At 45.7% G+C, this 18,846-nt stretch overlaps 1 protein-coding gene and 1 pseudogene across 6 annotated transcripts in view; both read right to left on the bottom strand.

The window, feature by feature from the left end:
* Nucleotides 1-228: 228 nt before the first annotated feature.
* Nucleotides 229-4,582, bottom strand: LOC114108809 (ezrin-like; annotated as a pseudogene).
* Nucleotides 4,583-12,529: 7,947 nt separating this feature from the next.
* Nucleotides 12,530-18,846, bottom strand: part of ZNF84 (zinc finger protein 84) — a 29,970-nt gene continuing 23,653 nt past the window's right edge. For all 6 annotated transcript variants that reach the window (XM_027956344.2, XM_060400691.1, XM_042234431.2 and 3 more), the window contains one exon: nucleotides 12,530-18,604. In XM_027956344.2, the coding sequence (XP_027812145.1) occupies nucleotides 16,632-18,604 (1,973 nt within the window). In that variant the 3' untranslated portion in view covers nucleotides 12,530-16,631. The remainder of the gene's footprint in view (nucleotides 18,605-18,846) is intronic.

Genomic DNA, 18,846 nt, shown 5'->3' with positions numbered 1-18,846 from the left:
CCCAGAGGTGTAAGGCAAACCCCAGAAAGATTTAGAAGCCTGATATCAATGATGTTTTTAGAAGTTTAGTGAACTAGGAATGCTTAGACAGCCCTGTAAAGTAAGGGAAAAGTTATTTAAATTTACACTTGACACCACAAAGAGGTATAACACTTAGTGGACCTCTCCGCATTAGGAAGGCAGTTTGGAACACACTCAGAAATTCTACTGTGAACAGTTTCCAATTTTGAGTGAAGCTCAGATCAAGAGCTTGGCAGCAGGCCCAGCGCGGTTGCAAGATTTCCTCCAGATGAAACTGCAAGATGCTTCAGCTCTTGCTGTGTTAGGACAGGAGGGAGATGGGATGCTGTGTGGAGTGGACTTCAGTCTCTAATAGATTTACAAAGGCCTCAGATTTGGGAGGAAGACCATGACTTCTGTGGCAGAGAACTATTTCACTATATCACTGGAGAAATAGATTCTGTGGCAACACACTCTAATAGAGACCAATCTCATCACCACCATGTGGTCCTTGACCAGTGACAGCCATCCTCTGATGGATTATCAGGTTCGTTGACTGCTGCTGCATCTCATCATATTGTGGAAATGATCTATTTGGAATTGGGCCCTGGAAAGTCCATAAAGTAAAATGATTAAGTGGGGAGTCCAGAGCCCTATGTCTTTCATGGGGACCTCCCTACGACCACTGGCTGAGGAGGAGACAACTCAGGCCTGGTTCACAGATACATCAGCACCATATGAAGGGTACCACTGATACATGGAGCCCCCATTTTATGAAGACCTTCCTAGTGGTCAAAGCTATGAGTAGGATACTTGGAAATCTGCTTTCTGTAGGAGGAGGGATGCCTGGGAACATAGATATGAATCAGTTTCTTGGCAGAAGTAACTCACTTGTCTGGTTGTTAGAATCCCAATAGGACACAAAACTGGGACACCAGGGACAAGGAAGTGTGAAAGAAAGGCGATGTGGTTGAACTTGGTACTTTGGTCATGGACATAAAGCGTGTGGAGTTTTGTGTTTCACACTGATGCCTAAAAGAGATAGAGAAAGCAAACAGGACAGAGAGGCTCATTTTGTGCAAATGCAACAATATCTTTTAAGGCAGAAAAGTGTAGTGATGGAATCATGATCATGGGTAAGTCCACTAGTATTAACATTTATCTGCTGCCCAGAAGCAGTCAGTCTGACACACAAGAAAGTGGCCTGTTGACTGTTCCTAAATTTTACTGTATGTACTTGTGACCCAATGACAGGGTCTGTCCTCAATGACATCCAACTATATTTTTGATATTACAAAGATTAGTCCTTCATAAGTTGTCCCTCTATTTTGATCCTTAAGATCCCACGATCAATTAACCACTTCCAAAGACTTCTGTAGGTCAAGCAATTCTGATTACCACAATGACTTTGAGCCCACTGTAGTTGTAACGGATGAGGTAGGTGCGTGGCCACTGGAACATGATCATTACCACAAGGCCCTTAAGGAAGGACCATTAACCCAGCAGTTAGAAGTCCTACTAGGTCAATAGTTAGACTTGCAGGGGTCCTGGGTCAGAGAGAGTTCGGTGAGAGACAGCTGGTGGCCTTCTCCCTGGGGCCCTTCAGACTTTCTGGCCTTGGGACAATGGGTGAACTGGGGAGCCCAGGGACAAGTTGGGGGCCAACTGGGTCCTGGACACCTGGCTCCCTCAGTGATGATTGCTGGATAAAGCCTGGGGACCTGACCCTGAGGGCCCTGCCAGCTGAGATCTGCCTCCTCAGCCAGGCGTGGGCACTGGTGGGAGGACTCAGACTAGGTCCTGGACAAAAACTCTCAATCAGGGTGACCAGTCCATACAGGAAACCCCTGTTATTAAGCAGGGCCTGGACTTCAGAGGGTGAAAGTCAAGGCTCAGGACCTTAAACAAATAAAGTGAGGGATAACAATGCTGCTTTGCTTACAGGGTTTGCTAAGTATTAAAAGCTGCAAGGAGGAATGGAGACAGAATTAAATGCCTCCTCTTTTCTTTCTTCTTAACAGAAAATAACATTAAAAAAACATTTATTTATTTGTTTTTGGCTGCTCCGTCTTTGTTACTACGTATGGGCTTTGTCTAGTTGAAGAAATCAGGGGCTACTGTCTTGTGGTAGTGTGTGGGCTTTCCGTTTCGGTGGCCTCTCTTGTGGAGCACAGGCTCTATGATACATAGGCTCAGGAGTTGCAGCTCACAGGCTCTAAAGCACAAGCTCAGTAATTGTGGTGCTCAGGCTTAGTTGCCCCAAAGCTTGTGGAATCTTCCCTGACAAGGGATTGAACTGGTGTCCCCTGCATTGAAAGGGAGATTCTTTTTTTTTTTTTTTAAGCCACGATGTGGTTTTAATTATACTGAATCTCGTATCACACATGCCAGCATGGAGGAGTTAGTTATTTCAAACTTTACAGGCATCTTTCCTTAATTGATTTCGTCCTGCTTCAAGCAAAAAAAAAAAAAAAAAAAACACCAAAAAAAAACCAAAACGGAAGTGATTCAATAAAAATAAAAACAAGAAATCAGGCCTGTTTGGCACTATGATACAATTGGGGAAAATAAACCAGGGAAACTGCCTCCAGTCCCAGCCCCAGAACATTCCCACTGAAGCAACTGCTCTCTTGGTGAAGCACCCGGAGCAGGGAGAGAGTGCCGGCCGGAGGGCTGGGGGCGGCGCAGGGCGGTGTGGGCCGGCCGCCGCGCAGAGCCGAGGATCGGCCCCTCACATGGTCTCGAACTCGTCGATGCGCTGCTTGGTGTTGCCTTGCCGGATCTGCCGCAGCGTCTTGTACTTGTTCCGGCCTTGCCTCATGTTCTCGTTGTGGATGATGTCGTTGTGGGTACGCTTGTTCTCGTCTCTGGCCTGGGACAGCTCATTGGTCAGAGTCATCAGCTGCCGCTGCACCCGCTCGTTCTTCTCGGCCTCGGTGATGCGCTTCTCCTCGTTGCGGTCGTCCAGGATGCCCTCGCTGGACAGCTCGGCGCTCAGCTCCGTGCCCTCCTCCTGCGGGCCCTCATGCACGTGGTAGTTCACCGGCTCGTACACCGGCGGTGGCGGCGGCGCGGTCATCACCAGGTGCAGCTCCTCCCGGGTCTTCACCAGGTCATCCTGGGCTTCCTTGGCCCGGAGCTGCCACTCCTCCACCTCGTTCTCCTTGCGCCGCCGCGCCTCCTCCAGGAGGGCGATCTTGGCAGTGTACTCGGCGAGCTCCGTGGCCAATTGCTCCTGGCTCTTGATCTGGTCCGCTGCCTGCCTCTCCAGCTCCTCCTTGGCGCGCAGCGCGGCCAGGCGGTCAGCCTCCAGGCGCCCCGCCTCCTCCTGGGCCCGCTTCCTCTCCTCCTCCAGCTTCAGCGCTCTCTGGATCTGGTCAGAGAGCTCTTTCTCAGCCTTCCTGGTTTTTTCCTCGTAGTCCTGAAGCCTGAGCATCAGCTCCTCCTTCTCACGCATCATCTGCTCTTTTTCTCTCTCCACGGTTTCTCTCCTCTTTTTCTCGGTTTCCAACTGCTGCCGCTCCAGCTGCTTCTGGTGCTTCTCCTCCCGGGCCTGGGCCTTCATCTGCTGCACCTCAATGGTGTCAGGCTTCCGGCGGCGCATGTACAGCTCATGGTTCCCCATGCAGAGCTGCAGGATCCGCTTGTTGATCCGCAGGCGGGGGGCATAGAACACGAAGTCGGGAGCCTTCTTGTCGATGGGCTTGATGACAAACTTCTTGTCATTGAAAGAGATGTTCCTGATCTCGCTCCAGGGGAAGCCGATCTTCGGGGTCAACTTATCGTCTTTCTCATAGATATTTAGTCCAAGGGCATCAACGCCGAGCCAAAGGTCTGTTCCTTTCTTATTTTTTTATCTCAAAATAGTTGATCCCGTACATTTCCAGGTCCTGGGCGATCTTCAGGTATTCCAGCATGGCGCTGTCTTTGAGCATCCCGCGGTGCTCGGCGTGCCACACCTGGATGCGGTCCTCCCACTGGTCCCTGGTGAGCTTGTGCTGGTCCATGACTCTCTGGGGGATGAGCCGCTCGGAGCCAAGGTACCCGGCCTTGTGCAGCTCCTTGCTGTAGTCGCCGAACTTGGCCTGCACGGCGTAGGAGCCCAGGAGCACGGCGGTCTCAGGCGGGCAGTAGATCTCGTCGCTGAGGATGCCCTCCTTCACTTGCAGGAAGAAGAGCTTCTGCGTGATGTCCTGGATGAGCTCCTCAGCCACGTCCTCGGGGTAGAACTTGGCCCGGAACTTGAACTGCAGCGGGCTCTCCTTCCTGACCTCCTGGGCAGACACCTTTTTATCAAGTTTCAACCACGTAGGAAATCCTTTGTTATCCACATACTGGAGGCCAAAGTACCACACTTCCCTAAGGCCGATGGTCTTAACCACCTGATCAAAAAGCTGCTTTCCTGTGGTGTTTGGCTGGATGGCGAACTCCAGCTCCGCATCCATGGTGGTCACTCGGACATTGATCGGTTTCGGCATTTTCGGTTCCGGACGGGTTTCCTCGCCTTCCTTGGAAGCAGGCTCTCCAGCAGCAGCTGAAACGCCCTTTCCCAACCTGCAGGCGGAGGAAGCCCAGTGAGCGTGCCCAGCAGCCCTCGTACCGATCCCACAGCTCCCGCCGCTGCCGCCGCCCCGAGACTCCGAAAGGGAGATTCTTAACCACTAGAACACCAAGGAGGCCCTGACATTTGTTTTGTTAGAGGTTTATAGGCTCACTGTGACCTGACCGTGACCTGACCATGACCTGACCTCAAGAACTCATATTTTTCTAGGATGCTGGGGATCCCATCACCCAGAATTTTCTCAGGGTCCTGACAGAAGTGTCTTCTAGTCCCTCTTGGAGGTCAAAATTGGGGGAATTGGTGAGTAAATTACTCATGATAAATCTACATCAACAACCGTATTTCCTTCAGTATTTATATTATGCCAGGGCATTTCTGATATCTTAATATTGGCCTCTGCCCAGTTCAGCTTTAAGCTAATTAACTAAACAGAAACAAAGGTACCAACAGATCAACAAAATCAAAATCTTGCTCACTGTAAAAGCTAATAGACACACTTCTACCAAAATGGAATAAGAAAACAGAATTTATTGATATTATTAATGAAAAATTCAACGTAAGCACAGAGAAGATTCCAGTTAGTAAGAACCTATAACTTGATGTCAACACATCACATAAATTACTAAAAAAGCAGCCCTGGATAATCTATGAAGCAGGGGCTTCCCTTGTGGCTCAGTGGTAAAGAATCTGCCTGCCAATGAAGGAGATACAGGTTCGATCCCTGATCCCATATGCTGTGGAGCAACTAAGCCCATACACTACAACTACTAAGCCCATGCTTAAGAGTAACTCTGAGCCTATTAGCCGAGGCTACTGAAGGCCACATGCCTTGATCCCATTTACCACGAGAGAGGCCACCTCAATAAGAAGCCTGTGCACCGTAACTAGAGTAGCCCCTGATTGCCACAACTAGAGAAAGACCATGCAGCACTGAATACCCATCACAGCCAAAAATAAAACAAGTGAAATTATTTTTTTAAAATTTAACAAAAATCTATAAATCAGTGTGCAGAAATGTGAGTCCTATGGTATCTTCTGCGCTGCTACTGCTGCTAAGTCACTTCAGTTGTGTCCGACTCTGTGCGACCCCATAGATGGCAGCCCACCAGGCTCCTCCATCCCTGGAATTCTCCAGGCAAGAATACTGGAGTGGGTTGCCATTTCCTTCTCCAGTGATGAAAGTGAAAAGTGAAATCAAAGTTGCTCAGTTGTGTCCGACTCACAGCGACCCCATGGACTGCAGCACCAGGCTCCTCCATCCATGGGATTTTCCAGGCAAGAGTACTGGAGTGGGGTGTGAGTTGCTAATCCTTCTCAGGGTGTCGCCTAGCTTCTGGAATGGATGTGGTGCATCGGGTCTCCAAGCTACTGGCCACTTCCTCCACAACTTGTTTGACTGGCCTGATTTCACTGCTGTGGTGGAGCATGCTGATGTTCTGTGCATGTTCAGATAGTCTGGATCTCTTCAAGCTATATTACAACAATCCAGGAGTAAAACTGAATGTGTAGTGCTCTCTGCTCCGTGGTAATGAAAATATTTCCTTTTTCCTGAGAAGGATACAAAGAATGAAGTTGTGAAATCAAAGGCTGCATATTATGTATCTTAGGGCATGAAAATCTGCTTTAGAAACAATCCCATGTGTGCAAATTGGATCACTACTTGACTGAGCTTGTGTCCAGTCTATAGTCATTCTCTAGGCTACCTTGGGCTTCTACACCATCTATGCTACCTAATTAAACAGGGTTATTGTGGGGCCCTAAATGGGAAACCTTAAAGATGGGCTAGCTTTGCAGTTGGAAACTAAGATGGCGCCTGGTGGAAGAGATAGGGGCATGGTCTATGTTACAGTTTTTGATTGGCTCTCTTGATTTCCGTGCACGTGGACAGCGCGTGATCACCATAGACTCCTGTTATAATGAAGGCACATGACGATTTGATCTTTAACGTGATTGGTGCAACTATGGCACATGACAATTTGACCTTTAACATGATTGGTGCAACTATAGAAAGTCCCTCACAAAACCCCCTTGCTTGCCAATATAAACCAAGAGTTTGTGGCAATAAAGTGGAACTGCTTAGACGGAACCCCTGTCGCGTCTGATTGTCTCTCACTTGCCGCTCCACGAGGGGCTGGGTTGGCAGACAGCAGGCTCACCTCTCCTCGGGACCCCTTGGCTTTGCTGAGGGAAGTTCCACTGCCTCTCTCTTTCTGCGGAGCGCCCCCCGCAGAAACTGGCGTCCAAGGTGGGGCGCGAAGCGGATGGACGGAGGTGGTGACACCGTGCGGCTCTGAAAGAAGGAGTGACGAAGGACTCTAGGCTGGTCGCAGCATGGCGCTCCCCTTTAGAGGAGAATCGCCTGAGGTAATCCGGATTTCAAGGTGGGCCCCCCTCTGTTTTGAGGGAAGTGGCAAAAAACTCTCCTGACTTTTCATTCTCCTCTTCTTTTCTGATCTGTCCTTGACTCCTTTTTCGGGAGTTTCAGTGAACAGGAGAACGGTTGTGGAGGCAATTGTTAAGTCCTGGCTAGGGCCACTCTCTGGCGGACTTTGAAGGCTCCACAACAAGTGAGCCTCAGTAACTATAGCCCGACCGGGTGAAACTCCCCTTTAATCATTGTTAACTGAGGACGTGGCCTAGAATCTTCCCTGTGGGCATGGGTCAGGCACTGAAAGGCCATTAGGGCGCCTGCCACTTGAAGACTCCTGTGACAGGATAAGGGGGTCATGGACCGGGCAAGAAACCTCTAGGGTGCCCGCCCCCAGCAAGAAAACTTCCGTGCAACAATGCAGGCACATAAAAAGTTTCAAAAGCATACCACAAGCCCAACTTTCTGGCCGCCACCACTCCGGTAGGATTTTTGGTGGTTGTCCTTGGTGACTTTTCTTTCTATTCTCTCTCAGCAGCATGGGAAATAACATTGGGAAATCTGATGAGCCCGCACTCAGGGCACTGAGATATATGCTCATAAGCAGGGGACTTGAGATTTCTGACGCTCAGGCCATTTAGGTCTGGGGGACCATTGTACGGTTAGCCCCCTGGGTTGCTTCGGCCAATCTGTTCTCTTGGGACACTTGGGATCGAGTACAAACCCTTGCTAGGCAGTGAGAGGTTCAACACGGTGAGGGCCCCCCCTTAGGGTTCTGTCTGACCATTTTGGCCCTCAAGCTCTGCTTTTCACGGAGCGAGGAGCATGTCACTGATACGGGTACCCACAATTCAAAATCAGAAAAACAATGGGAAAAGTTTGACGAGGAATGACTCATGTCGGACCAAAATATAGCAAAGGAGACTGTAGGGAATAAAGACTCTAGAGTGAATAGTGGGCCATGGCAGCCTTTTGGGGATGTTAAAGGGGTGAAAGAGAATAGAGACCCCTCTGATGCCCTGAGACCGGGAGCCCAGGGGAGAGACCTGTGCCCCTCCCTGACTCCCCGATTTGAGGAAGTTTTGGGAGCACCTTGGGTGGGAAAGACAATGAGGTCACCTTGGGAAAGGAGAACCTATCCCGGGGACCCTTGGAGATCCTCGCTGCCCTTTACCGGCCCGACTCAAGCCTTTCCTGTAAATGTTAACCTGGAGGGGAATAGGTCGGCAGCCTGGTACCCCTGGGAGGCCAATGATTTAAAAGAGCTCAAAAAGGCAGTGGCAGAGGATGGCCTGAACTCCCTGTGGGCAGAAACTATTCTCCAGGGCCTGGCTCATCAACCTTGTACGACCCAAGACTGGAAGATGCTATGTAAGGCAGTGCTCCCCAGTAACACCTATATCAAATGGTGTGCCTTTCTTAAGGAAGAGTGTCATGCTCAGGCAGAAAGAAATCAAGCTGCCAACCCTGTTATCCCGGTGACTTTCGGGATGTTGTCAGGGACGGCAGATCAATGGAGTACGGGACCTTAACAGGCCACCATTCCTGCTCCTTATACAGATCAGGTACGGTCCATAGGCCTGGCTGCCTGGAAATAGCATGCAGAGGGTCCCAGTGAGCCCCCTATATTGGGCATCACTCAAAAAAATAACGAAGACCTCTCCACCTTCATAGATCTGGTGGAAAAGAGTATACAGAGAAAATTCCCTCCAGGGCCTCTGAGAGATCAATTTGTTAGGCTATTAGTCTGGGAAGGGATGAACTCAGACCATAAGTTGGCTTGCGCAGGGCAGAAAGACCGCTCTATGGAGCGATGGATTATAGCCACCAAAGACATGGGGATACAGAGCCATCAGACCCGCTCTATTTCAACTGCCCTTCAGGCTCAAACTGAAGCCCTTACCGAGGCGATGACCAAGGCCCTCTCCGCTATGATGGCCTCTGGGGGGACCACATCCAAGGGACCCCAGCCCTATATGGGTGCCAGCAAGGAATCTTAAAATTTACACCACAAGAGAGAGGTCAAATCAAAATCTGACACAGATTAAAGAGACACTCACATATTGAGCCCAAGAACAAAAAGTTCTTGAGGCGACCTTTTCTTCCCTTTCAGATCATCGATGCAGTGACCCTGGTGGACACTGCTCCTATCCTCTCCTTGCTGACCTTCATCATTGCCATGGCTGTGCAACAGTTTTTAGAATCTTTGAAGCCTGGGTTTAACGACACACAAGGCCATCAACCATGAGGGTAAAACAGTGTCAGCATCCATCGAGTTCAACAAGCTCAGACCATCGAGGTTGTAAACATATCCACTGCCTCTGCTCAAGGATTTCAAACCAGCTCGAACACCTGAGATCCGCCATAATGGGACTCCAACAGCAGCTTGATCTCCATGCCAGGGCGATCGAGACGTTGAGTGTCTTGGCGCGCACAGACTGCGATGTGAAATACCCCAGCTTTTGTCTGACAGCTTTTCCAGTGTTAAAAGAGACTCTAACAGGTGAAAAAGGGAGCAACGAATCTATGGGACTGTACAAAGTCCATTTACCTGGTTTAAAAATGCCTTCTATTTGCTTGTTTTTGTCATTCGCTTGTTTTTGTTATTCCACTTGTTGTAATGTTTAAGGTAAAAAATCTCACAGCCCGCAATAGGCGCTTACAACAAAAAATAGTTATGCTTGCCCAGGTCATGGAAAAGGAGCCCCACATTAGGCACCCACAAAACCCCTGGATTAATTTAGCCCTTCAAGAGGTTAACCGAGACAGATAAAGAGTTCTAGATGCACATCTAGAGAGATTCCGCCTAGCCCCCAAGAGGTGGCTGGATAGCCAATGATGGGTAAGACCCTCAGAGGAGGGCAACCTAAGACAGGCACAGCTGCAAGAGGGGCTGGTGAGGCTGGAGGTTGGCCGCCTACAGCTTTACGCCTTGCTCTACAGAACATCAATATAAATGTCTCGAGGGCTTAAATAAAATAAAAAAGGGGGAGATGTGGGGCCCTAAATGGGAAACCTTAAAGATGGGCTAGCTTTGCAGTTGGAAACTAAGATGGCGCCTGGCGGAAGAGATAGGGGCGTGGTCTATGTTACAGTTTTTGATTGGCTCTCTTGATTTCCTTGCACGTGGACAGCGCGTGATCACCATAGACTCCTGTTATAATGAAGGCACATGACGATTTGATCTTTAACATGATTGGTGCAACTATGGCACATGACGACTTGACCTTTAATGTGATTGGTGCAACTATAGAAAGTCCCTCACAAAACCCCCTTGCTTGCCTATATAAACCAAGAGTTTGTGGCAATAAAGCGGAACTGCTTAGACGGAACCCCTGTCGCGTCTGATTGTCTCTCACTCGCCACTCGACGAGGGGCTGGGTTGGCGGACAGCAGGCTCACCTCTCCTCGGGACCCCTTGGCTTTGCTGAGGGAAGTTCCACTGCCTCTCTCTTTCTGCGGAGCGCCCCCTGCAGATTATGATAGGAATAGTCACCTTGCCAGTCTTTGCTGCTGCTGCTAAGTCGCTTCAGTCGTGTCTGACTCTGTGCGACCCCATAGATGGCAGCCCACCAGGCTCCCCCGTCCCTGGGATTCTCCAGGCAAGAACACTGGAGTGGGTTGCCATTTCCTTCTCCAATGCATGAAAGCGAAAAGTGAAAGTGAAGTCGTTCAGTCATGTCTGACTCTTCGTGATCCCATGGACTGCAGCCTAACAGGCTCCTCTGTCCATGGGATTTTCCAGGCAAGAGTACTGGAGTGGGGTGCCATTGCCTTCTCCTTGCCAGTCTTTAAGAACACACTAATCTCTGCCACCCTCCCTGCTAAGCCCCTTACCTGGAATGCAATATATATATAGATATATAGATATATATCTATATCTATATCTATATATCTATATCTATATATCTTTTTCATTTACTATCTTACCTGGGGAGTAAGTTTCAGAGCCATCCATCTGGCCTCCTCACCATGGTGGCCCTTAACCAAAGACCAGGGTTCCAATGCAGGGGTTACTCTAATGGCCGAGAATGTCAATCCTGTCCAACAGCAGTCTCTTCCACCAGGGCTGATTTGGCCACTACTGAGTGTCTAAAATAAGAGATGAAGACTGAGTCCCCAGTATAGCACCATTACTAGGAGAGACCAACTAGCATTTGACTATTTTGGCCCTCAAAAGGCCAATGTTTGTCCTCACAGGAAAATCTAATATTCCAGGCATGTGTTTTCTTTCCTGCCCCCAGGGCCTCAGCCGGCACCACTATCCAAAGGCTTACAAAATGTCTGGTCAGCCAGTATGCTATCCCATATACACTGCATCAGTCCAGAGGACCCACTTTGCATTAAAGGATGTGCAAGACTATGTCCAGCACAAAAGGACCCACTGCATGTACCAGTAGCTGCTTCTGCAAGAGAGCTTTGGTACAGCCTCGTGAAAGCACAGTTGAAGCCCCAGCTCAGAAGAAATATTCTGACAGGACAGAGTGCTTCCCTTCAGAGTGCAGTCTACGAAATGGACAAAGGCAGTGCTGTGTTCTCAAAGTGGAAGAACCCAGCAGTGAGGGTAGGCCTCACCAACCACCACTACCAAAGACCCTCCAGGGGCCGTTGTGCTTCCTGGACACTCCACTCCAGGCTGCAGAGTTAAGAGGTCTCTGCACAGGAGACATACATTTCACCAGGGACAGAGCGTTTCCCACTTAATTAATAAAGACAGACACGACTTGAGGATTGTGCTCCTTATAACCTGGGACCAGCAGGAAAGAGGAGCTGTTGTCTATGCAGGTTGTCTGATACATCATGAGGATAATGGGCTGCCATCATACATGGGGCAGAGAATCTGAGTTGATGCAGGTAACCCACCGAGATCCTCCTTGGCGTTTCCTTGCCCACTTGTGATGGTAACTGGAGAAACACAGCAGCTTGGGTGTGAGAAGGGCATGGTGACCAGGGCCCTTAGGAATGAGGATCTTGCTCTCACTGACGTTAGCAATGGTGGCAGCTGTGAGAATCTGGAATGCGTAACAGGTGAGAGCAAACAGTTGCAACAGGAGGGCTGTAGTTCTTCCTGATTTCCCTCTTCTTAGTCTCTCTCTAGACAAACCCAACCTTGGAAGGGATGCTCTGTGCAGTTGTGGAGCTGAACCACCCAGATCCCTCTTCCAGAACAACCTGCTGCCCAGAGGCAGGGACTCCCTCCACTTGTCAACTTGTCCAGAGTTGGTCTCAGGGGAAAAGGGCTGCTTCATCTGAGATCACTCTCTCCTCAGGGCAGCCTGCCTCTACTGACTGACAGCTCAGGGTTGTAAGGGCCTGAATGTCATGCCAAATATGAGATACTTTTATGAGTGATTCTCTTCAGAGCCTCTGCTGGTCTGGCCAATGTCTCCACAACCTACAGTGCAGTTTTGACTTTTCCTTTGACCAATCCATTCCCTTCTCTTCTCCCGTTACTTCATGTTGATTCTCAATAAACATCTTGCACCCCAAACTTCACCTCAGTATCTGCTTCCAGAGGCCGCAACTTATGATATAGTCTGACCTTGCTGTCAGTGAGGAGCAGCACTTGGGTTGTAATAATGAACACAACTTGAACCAGCTGAAACAAACATGGGGATTTATTATAAGGATATTTGGGATATCTCACAGAAAATCCAATAATCAAGGCAAGAAAATGGCAGAGATAAACCCACACTTCAAGACAAGAACCAGATCCTGGAACCCAGCCAGGATGCTCATGACTTGGCTTCCGTGGTGGCTTCACACTTCTCTCATTGCAGCTATGCCTCCTTATGTGGTAGAAAACACAGCCACTGACACCACTCACATTTATGTACCAAAGCTTCAGTTGTTAACATTATATAGACAAATAAGAGAGTCCTAGCTTTCCAGAAGCTTCCTAATGGGAAAGAGGAAACATGCAACGATTTTTATCACCAGTGAAATACATGTACAGGTTCACATAGGTTGAATAGGTATTAACAAGGAACAAGGGCATTTCAGTGGCAGTAGATTGACAAAAAAGCACACACACACAAAAGCATAAAGACAGATTGTAGAGATTGTAGAACTCTCAAGTAGGTTAAGGACACAAAAACAAAACAAAACCAAGACTGTAAGAGGAAAGATAAAGTATTCAGAAATTATGAACAGGTATGGTTTTGTATAAAAGTACTCATATACCACGAGGACATTACAGCTTCAGTCCACAATTGTATGTGTGTGTGTGCACGCACATGTGCTCAGTCATGTCCAGCTCTTTGCAACCTCATGGACTGTAGCCCACCAGGCTCCTCTGTCCATGGGATTTTCCAGGTAAGAATACTGGAGTGGGTTGCCATTCCTTCTCCAGGTGGATCTTCCTGATCCAGGGACCAAAGCCATGTCTCCTGTGTCTCCTACATTGGCAGGCGGATTCTTTACTGCTGAGCCACCTGGGAAGCCAAGTCTATAATTAGCCACATGGTATTTCAATAGAAGAGTGTATAATCAGAATTGCATCTTAAAATAAATAGTATGTATATAAGCGCAAAAAATGAACTGAAAGGACAAAAAGGGCAAAAAATATGCATACAGCTGCTGAGTCATAGCTGAATTAGTTAATTGGCATGCAGGCCAGCACTAGGTGCTCAGCATCTAAAAACTTGGTATCATGTTTGTAGGCTAACAAACTCAATGAAATTGACAATCTGGGCACATACTGGAGTAAATGACCAAGTGACTGAGATCTCGAGTGTAGAGTCCAAATGTCTATGGATGTATACTTTGCTATGTAATGCAGATGTTGGTAGATATGTCTGGTATTCTTTGGGTTCATTTCATCTCAGGGTTCTACATGTGATCAAAAAGTCACATGAAATAAAAATGTCAGGAACATATATATCCATACAGATAATGGTGTCTGAAAATATCAAAGCCCACAAAGAAAAGCTGAACACAAGGCAATCCTGATATAGGTCTCAGAATTCATAGATAGGACCTCCAGAAGATCCAGTATTTAATGTAAGGAATATAATAGAAAGTATGCTCTGCAGGATTGCTTCCACACCAATGGAGGAACCTGGGAGGTGAAAGAGGAAAGGGAAGGAGATGCTCCTCCTCAAGTATTCCATCTAAATCTCATTTATTGAGCTTCACAAAACCATAAGTAAATCCAGCCTAACTTTAAAATTGGCTTTCTTGATGCAGCATTTGTAGTAGGAATCAGTGAGGGAAAATATATTTTTGTGGTTTACCAAGGTGTCTTAAAAATGTAACACTAAGAATCTCTAATTTCAGAATCAGAGGCCTCTTGTGACCCTTCAGAAGACAGAATGCCAAGTGAGTTCTACACCACACACTTGGGAGGTGGAACATCAGGTATTTTGATAAACAAAACCTCTGCTGCCAGCATCAGCCCTGGCACAGGATGACTGACATCAGACCCTTAGGAAACACATTTGCCCTGGGATTCAATCAAAAGGCCAGTGAAGTTTCATCATCTCAAAAAGGAAGTTCTAAGATTAACTGCTTAATAGTTCAAAAATAATCTAGAACAGGAGTGAGCAAAACTAGGAAGTTTTTAGACAATAGACTCCTGGGCCCAATCCAAGACCCAACAAGCCAATCACTGGGCTGAGGAAAGAGACCCAGGATAGATGGAAAAGAAAAAATGGAAAACAACAACAACAACCCACAAAGTAAAACACCACACTGTAACTACTTGTTCTTTAACAAAGGTCTGTTTCACCAACCTGGTAAAATGACCTTGAGGTATTAGGGAGAAAAGTAGGAAGTCCATAAATTTATGTATGAATAAAAATTTGGGAAATAGGACTTTGTTGAAACTCTGGTACAACAGTTCATGAATTTACCCTCATTTATTTAATATTCCAATTTTCCAACAATGATGTAAAATTGTACGTAAAGAAAAAAATACTGCTAGAATCAAAGGTACCAAACACCACACTGTTAAAACGACTTGTGCATGACAGAAGGCCTGATTTTTCCAAGTATGGAAACTAGACTAGACTTTTCTGAATTTCACCATCATACAAAAAACATAGTTGATTTTGTCAAACAACATTATAGAGAGATTGCTACAAAAGTCTAAACAAACCTAGGCATGGGCCATGCATTTTCAGAAGGAACCACCCTTATAAAATGGTAAGCACACATAGGAAATTTCTCTTGTGCATGATATGACAGTTGAAAGGCAAGTGAAACACTAATATTTCCAATGATGAAATAATAAAAACTTGTTTTCTGATATCTGTCTGGTAATCACAGAAATCTGCAGGAAGGCAAAATAGGCTTCCTGGGATACACAAAAAATATGGTTCTCACCACGTAATCCTCTATATTTTATATTCTCTGCATAGTGACTCTCAAGTACTAGTTTCTTCATCTAATTTTTACAGGATATTTTACGGAACACCAAAACATAATAGCAGCACACAATATTCATGACAATTCATCACAGTAAATTAAAATACAAGTTGTACTTGGGTGACATAGCACTTAAGATACACACACTGGATGCATGGAGGCACCTTGTTACACAAGGAGGGCATTCTGCTCCAAGTTAATGCCACTGAGCAGGAGTGCAGAGCCACAGTGCCCACTCTTCACAATTCACTCGTGCCATTCTGCAGTTCTACACTAGAATACTTATTAACCAGGTTATATATAAACTGTTTCTCAGAGTCTAGGATCCAAAAGACTTTATATAATGTTGGCTTTTGCTACTAAAGAGAAAGGTCAGTGACAACAATAGAGCCTCTTATAAACTGAGAAATCATAAGGAAATGTGTTGATATTACATGCTACTTATTGAGCAGTAAGACATGTCCTATGAGTTACCATTTTTATAGTATTATTAAAATAGAAAAACCAGTGGCACATGGTATGTCTTCATAGACATCAGAGGCACTACAAGGCATGTACATCTCATGCTCCCAATTACATTACCATATGTAATTCCAAAATACAAAACACAGCCTGTGACACAGGAAAACAAGCCATTATTATATACCATGGAGAAATTTTATATTCCAAAGACTCAATTTATTCACATTTTTAGAAACTTCATACTTGAGCCTTAATATAATTTAGAACCAGTTATTTTTGGTACCCATGTCTATAAAGAGTGCATGGCTTTCCATTATAGCATTATATCTAGGGGCATGTATTTCTAATGTCTCTAAACCACAGGATACAATATGGTGGGGTTACTTGCAGAAGATTGTCCCATATTTAGTATTTTCAAAGAATTCATTCCTGAGGGCATCTTCTTATGTACAATGAGCTGTTATTTCTTGATGAAAATATCACCTCACTTGCTGTATTCATGAAGTTTTCCTTAACTCACTGGAATAGGGTTCATTTTCAGTGGTAATTTTTCCAATGGCTAATGAAATTTGATCTCTGGAAAGCTTTCTGATAGTCACAGTATTCTTCTGTACTGTTAATTTTCTACTCTAAAAGGTTTGACAACGGTTTGAAATGTTTTTGAAATCCACTGCAATTCATAGGGTCATTCTCCCTCTATGGATTCTAATATAAGAAACACATCAGTCTGCTGAAAGCTTCCCCGACATAACCTATTTAGAGTTCCTAACTTAAAAGTGTATTCAGACATATAATGTGATATAACTATTATCTGAAAGATTTACCATAACTGATGAGGTAAGATCTCTGCAAAGACTAACATTAATACCATTCTTAGGATTTCTTTACTGTATGAGTTCTCCGATGATTAATGAGCTGTGACTTTTGGGAGAAGGCTTTCCCACATTCACTGCATTGAAAAGGTTTCTCTCCTGTATGGATTCTCTGATGATTAACAAGCTGTGACTTCTGAGAGAAGGCCTTTCTACATTCACTGCAACTGTAGGGTCTCTCTCCTGTGTGTGTCCTCTGATGTGGTATGAGGTGTGACTTCCGAGAGAAGGCTTTGCCACAGTCGCTGCATTCAAAGGGTTTCTCTCCTGTATGTGTCCTCTGATGATTTATGAGACTTGACCTCTCCCTGAAGGCTTTCCTACATTCACTGCATTCATAAGGCTTTTCTCCTGTATGAGTTCTCTGATGTCTAATTAGTTCTGATTTTTCAAAGAAAGCTTTTTGACAAAGACTGCATCCATATGGTTTCTCTCCTGTGTGAATTCTCTGGTGAGTATTGAGCTGTGACTTCTGGGAGAAGGCTTTTTCACAGTCCCTGCATGCATAAGGTTTTTCTCCTGTATGGGTTCTCTGATGTGTTGCAAGGCTTGACTTTTCACCAAAGGCTTTCCCACATTCACTGCATTCATAGGGTTTCTCTCCTGTGTGTGTCCTCTGATGTGATATAAGATGTGACTTCTGACAAAAGGCTTTTCCACACTCACTGCACACATACGGTTTTTCTCCTGTATGAATTCTCTGGTGATTAGTGAGGCTTAATTTTTCACTGAAAGCTTTCCCACATTCACTGCACTCGTAGGGTTTTTCACCTGTATGAGTTCTCTGATGTCTGACAAGCTGGGATTTCCTACTGAAAGCCTTCCCACACTTAGTGCATACAAACGGTTTCTCTCCTGTGTGTGTCATCTGATGTGATAAGAGGTGAGATTTCTGGGAAAAGGCTTTCCCACACTGGATGCATCCATGAGGCTTCTCTCCTGTATGGGTTCTCTGATGGTTAATAAGACTAGACCTCTCTCTGAAGGCTTTCCCACATTCACTGCACTCATAGGGTTTCTCTCCAGTATGAATTGTTTGATGTCTAATTAGCTCTGATTTCTCAAAGAAGGCTTTTCTACAATCGCTACATCCATAGGGTTTTGTTCCTGTGTGGGTCCTGTGATGTGTGACAAGCTGTGACTTCCTGCTGAAGGCTTTCCCACATTCTCTACATTCAAAAGGTTTCTCTCCTGTATGAATCCTTTGATGATTGATGAGATTTGACTTTTCACTAAAAGCCCTCCCACATTCAGTGCATCCATAGGGTTTCTCTCCTGTGTGTGTCCTCCAATGTGATATGAGATGTGACTTCCGGGAGAAGGCTTTCCCACACTCACCACATTCATATGGTTTCTCTCCTGTATGTGTCCTCTGATGGGATGTCAGCTGTGACTTTTGGGAGAAGGCTTTCCCACACTGGCTACAATTGTAAGGTTTCTCTCCTGTATGAGTTCTATGATGTGTAATAAACTGTGACTTCTGGGGAAAAGTTTTGCCACATTTACCACAGCCATAGGCTATTTCTCTTATATGTCTGCTCTGATGTTTAATGAGACTTGATTTCTTATTGAAGCGTTTCCTACATTCACTGCATTCATAGAGCTTCTCCCCTGAACGACTTCTGTGATATATGATGATCTGTGACTTCTTATAGCTAATTTTATCACATGCATAGTATTTTAACCAAGTATCAGTTTCCTCAGTCTTGGTATGGAGAAATAATTTATCAAATATGTTTAAGTCAGCTGGTTCCATTCTTCCATAGTTTGCTTTTGGAATAAGAAAATCTAAATGATGTTTTAAAATTAATCCATCTATGTCACCTTCTTTGTTTGATTTCCTTAAAGGAATAAAGTTCGTGCTCAGATTAAACTTTTTTCCAAGTGCATCACATTCATGATCTTGTTTCATATTTTTAAACTTCTTGTTATCCTTGTGCCAAGTCATGTGACCGTTTACTTGAAAGACTTGATCTATGAAGAAAAAAAAAAAAGTCCTATAAGTCCTTTCATAGTTGTGTTTATTGAATAAAAACCTAGAAATGCTATTTGATGGAATTAAGGCCTTTTAATGTTTAGTTTCCTAGTATGACTGCAATATCTAACCTCTAGGTATTGAAAAACACTTTAAACACTGTAAACATGAACAGAAAGCAGACAGTAGATTAAGTTTAAATGAAACTGACCACCAACTTGGGGCAAAGGGAGTAATCGCT

Source organism: Ovis aries, chromosome 17 (assembly GCF_016772045.2).
Source record: "Ovis aries strain OAR_USU_Benz2616 breed Rambouillet chromosome 17, ARS-UI_Ramb_v3.0, whole genome shotgun sequence".
NCBI lineage: Eukaryota > Metazoa > Chordata > Mammalia > Artiodactyla > Bovidae > Ovis > Ovis aries.
The sequence above is the reverse complement of the archived record's forward strand: the minus strand, read 5'-3'. Positions and strand labels throughout refer to the sequence as shown.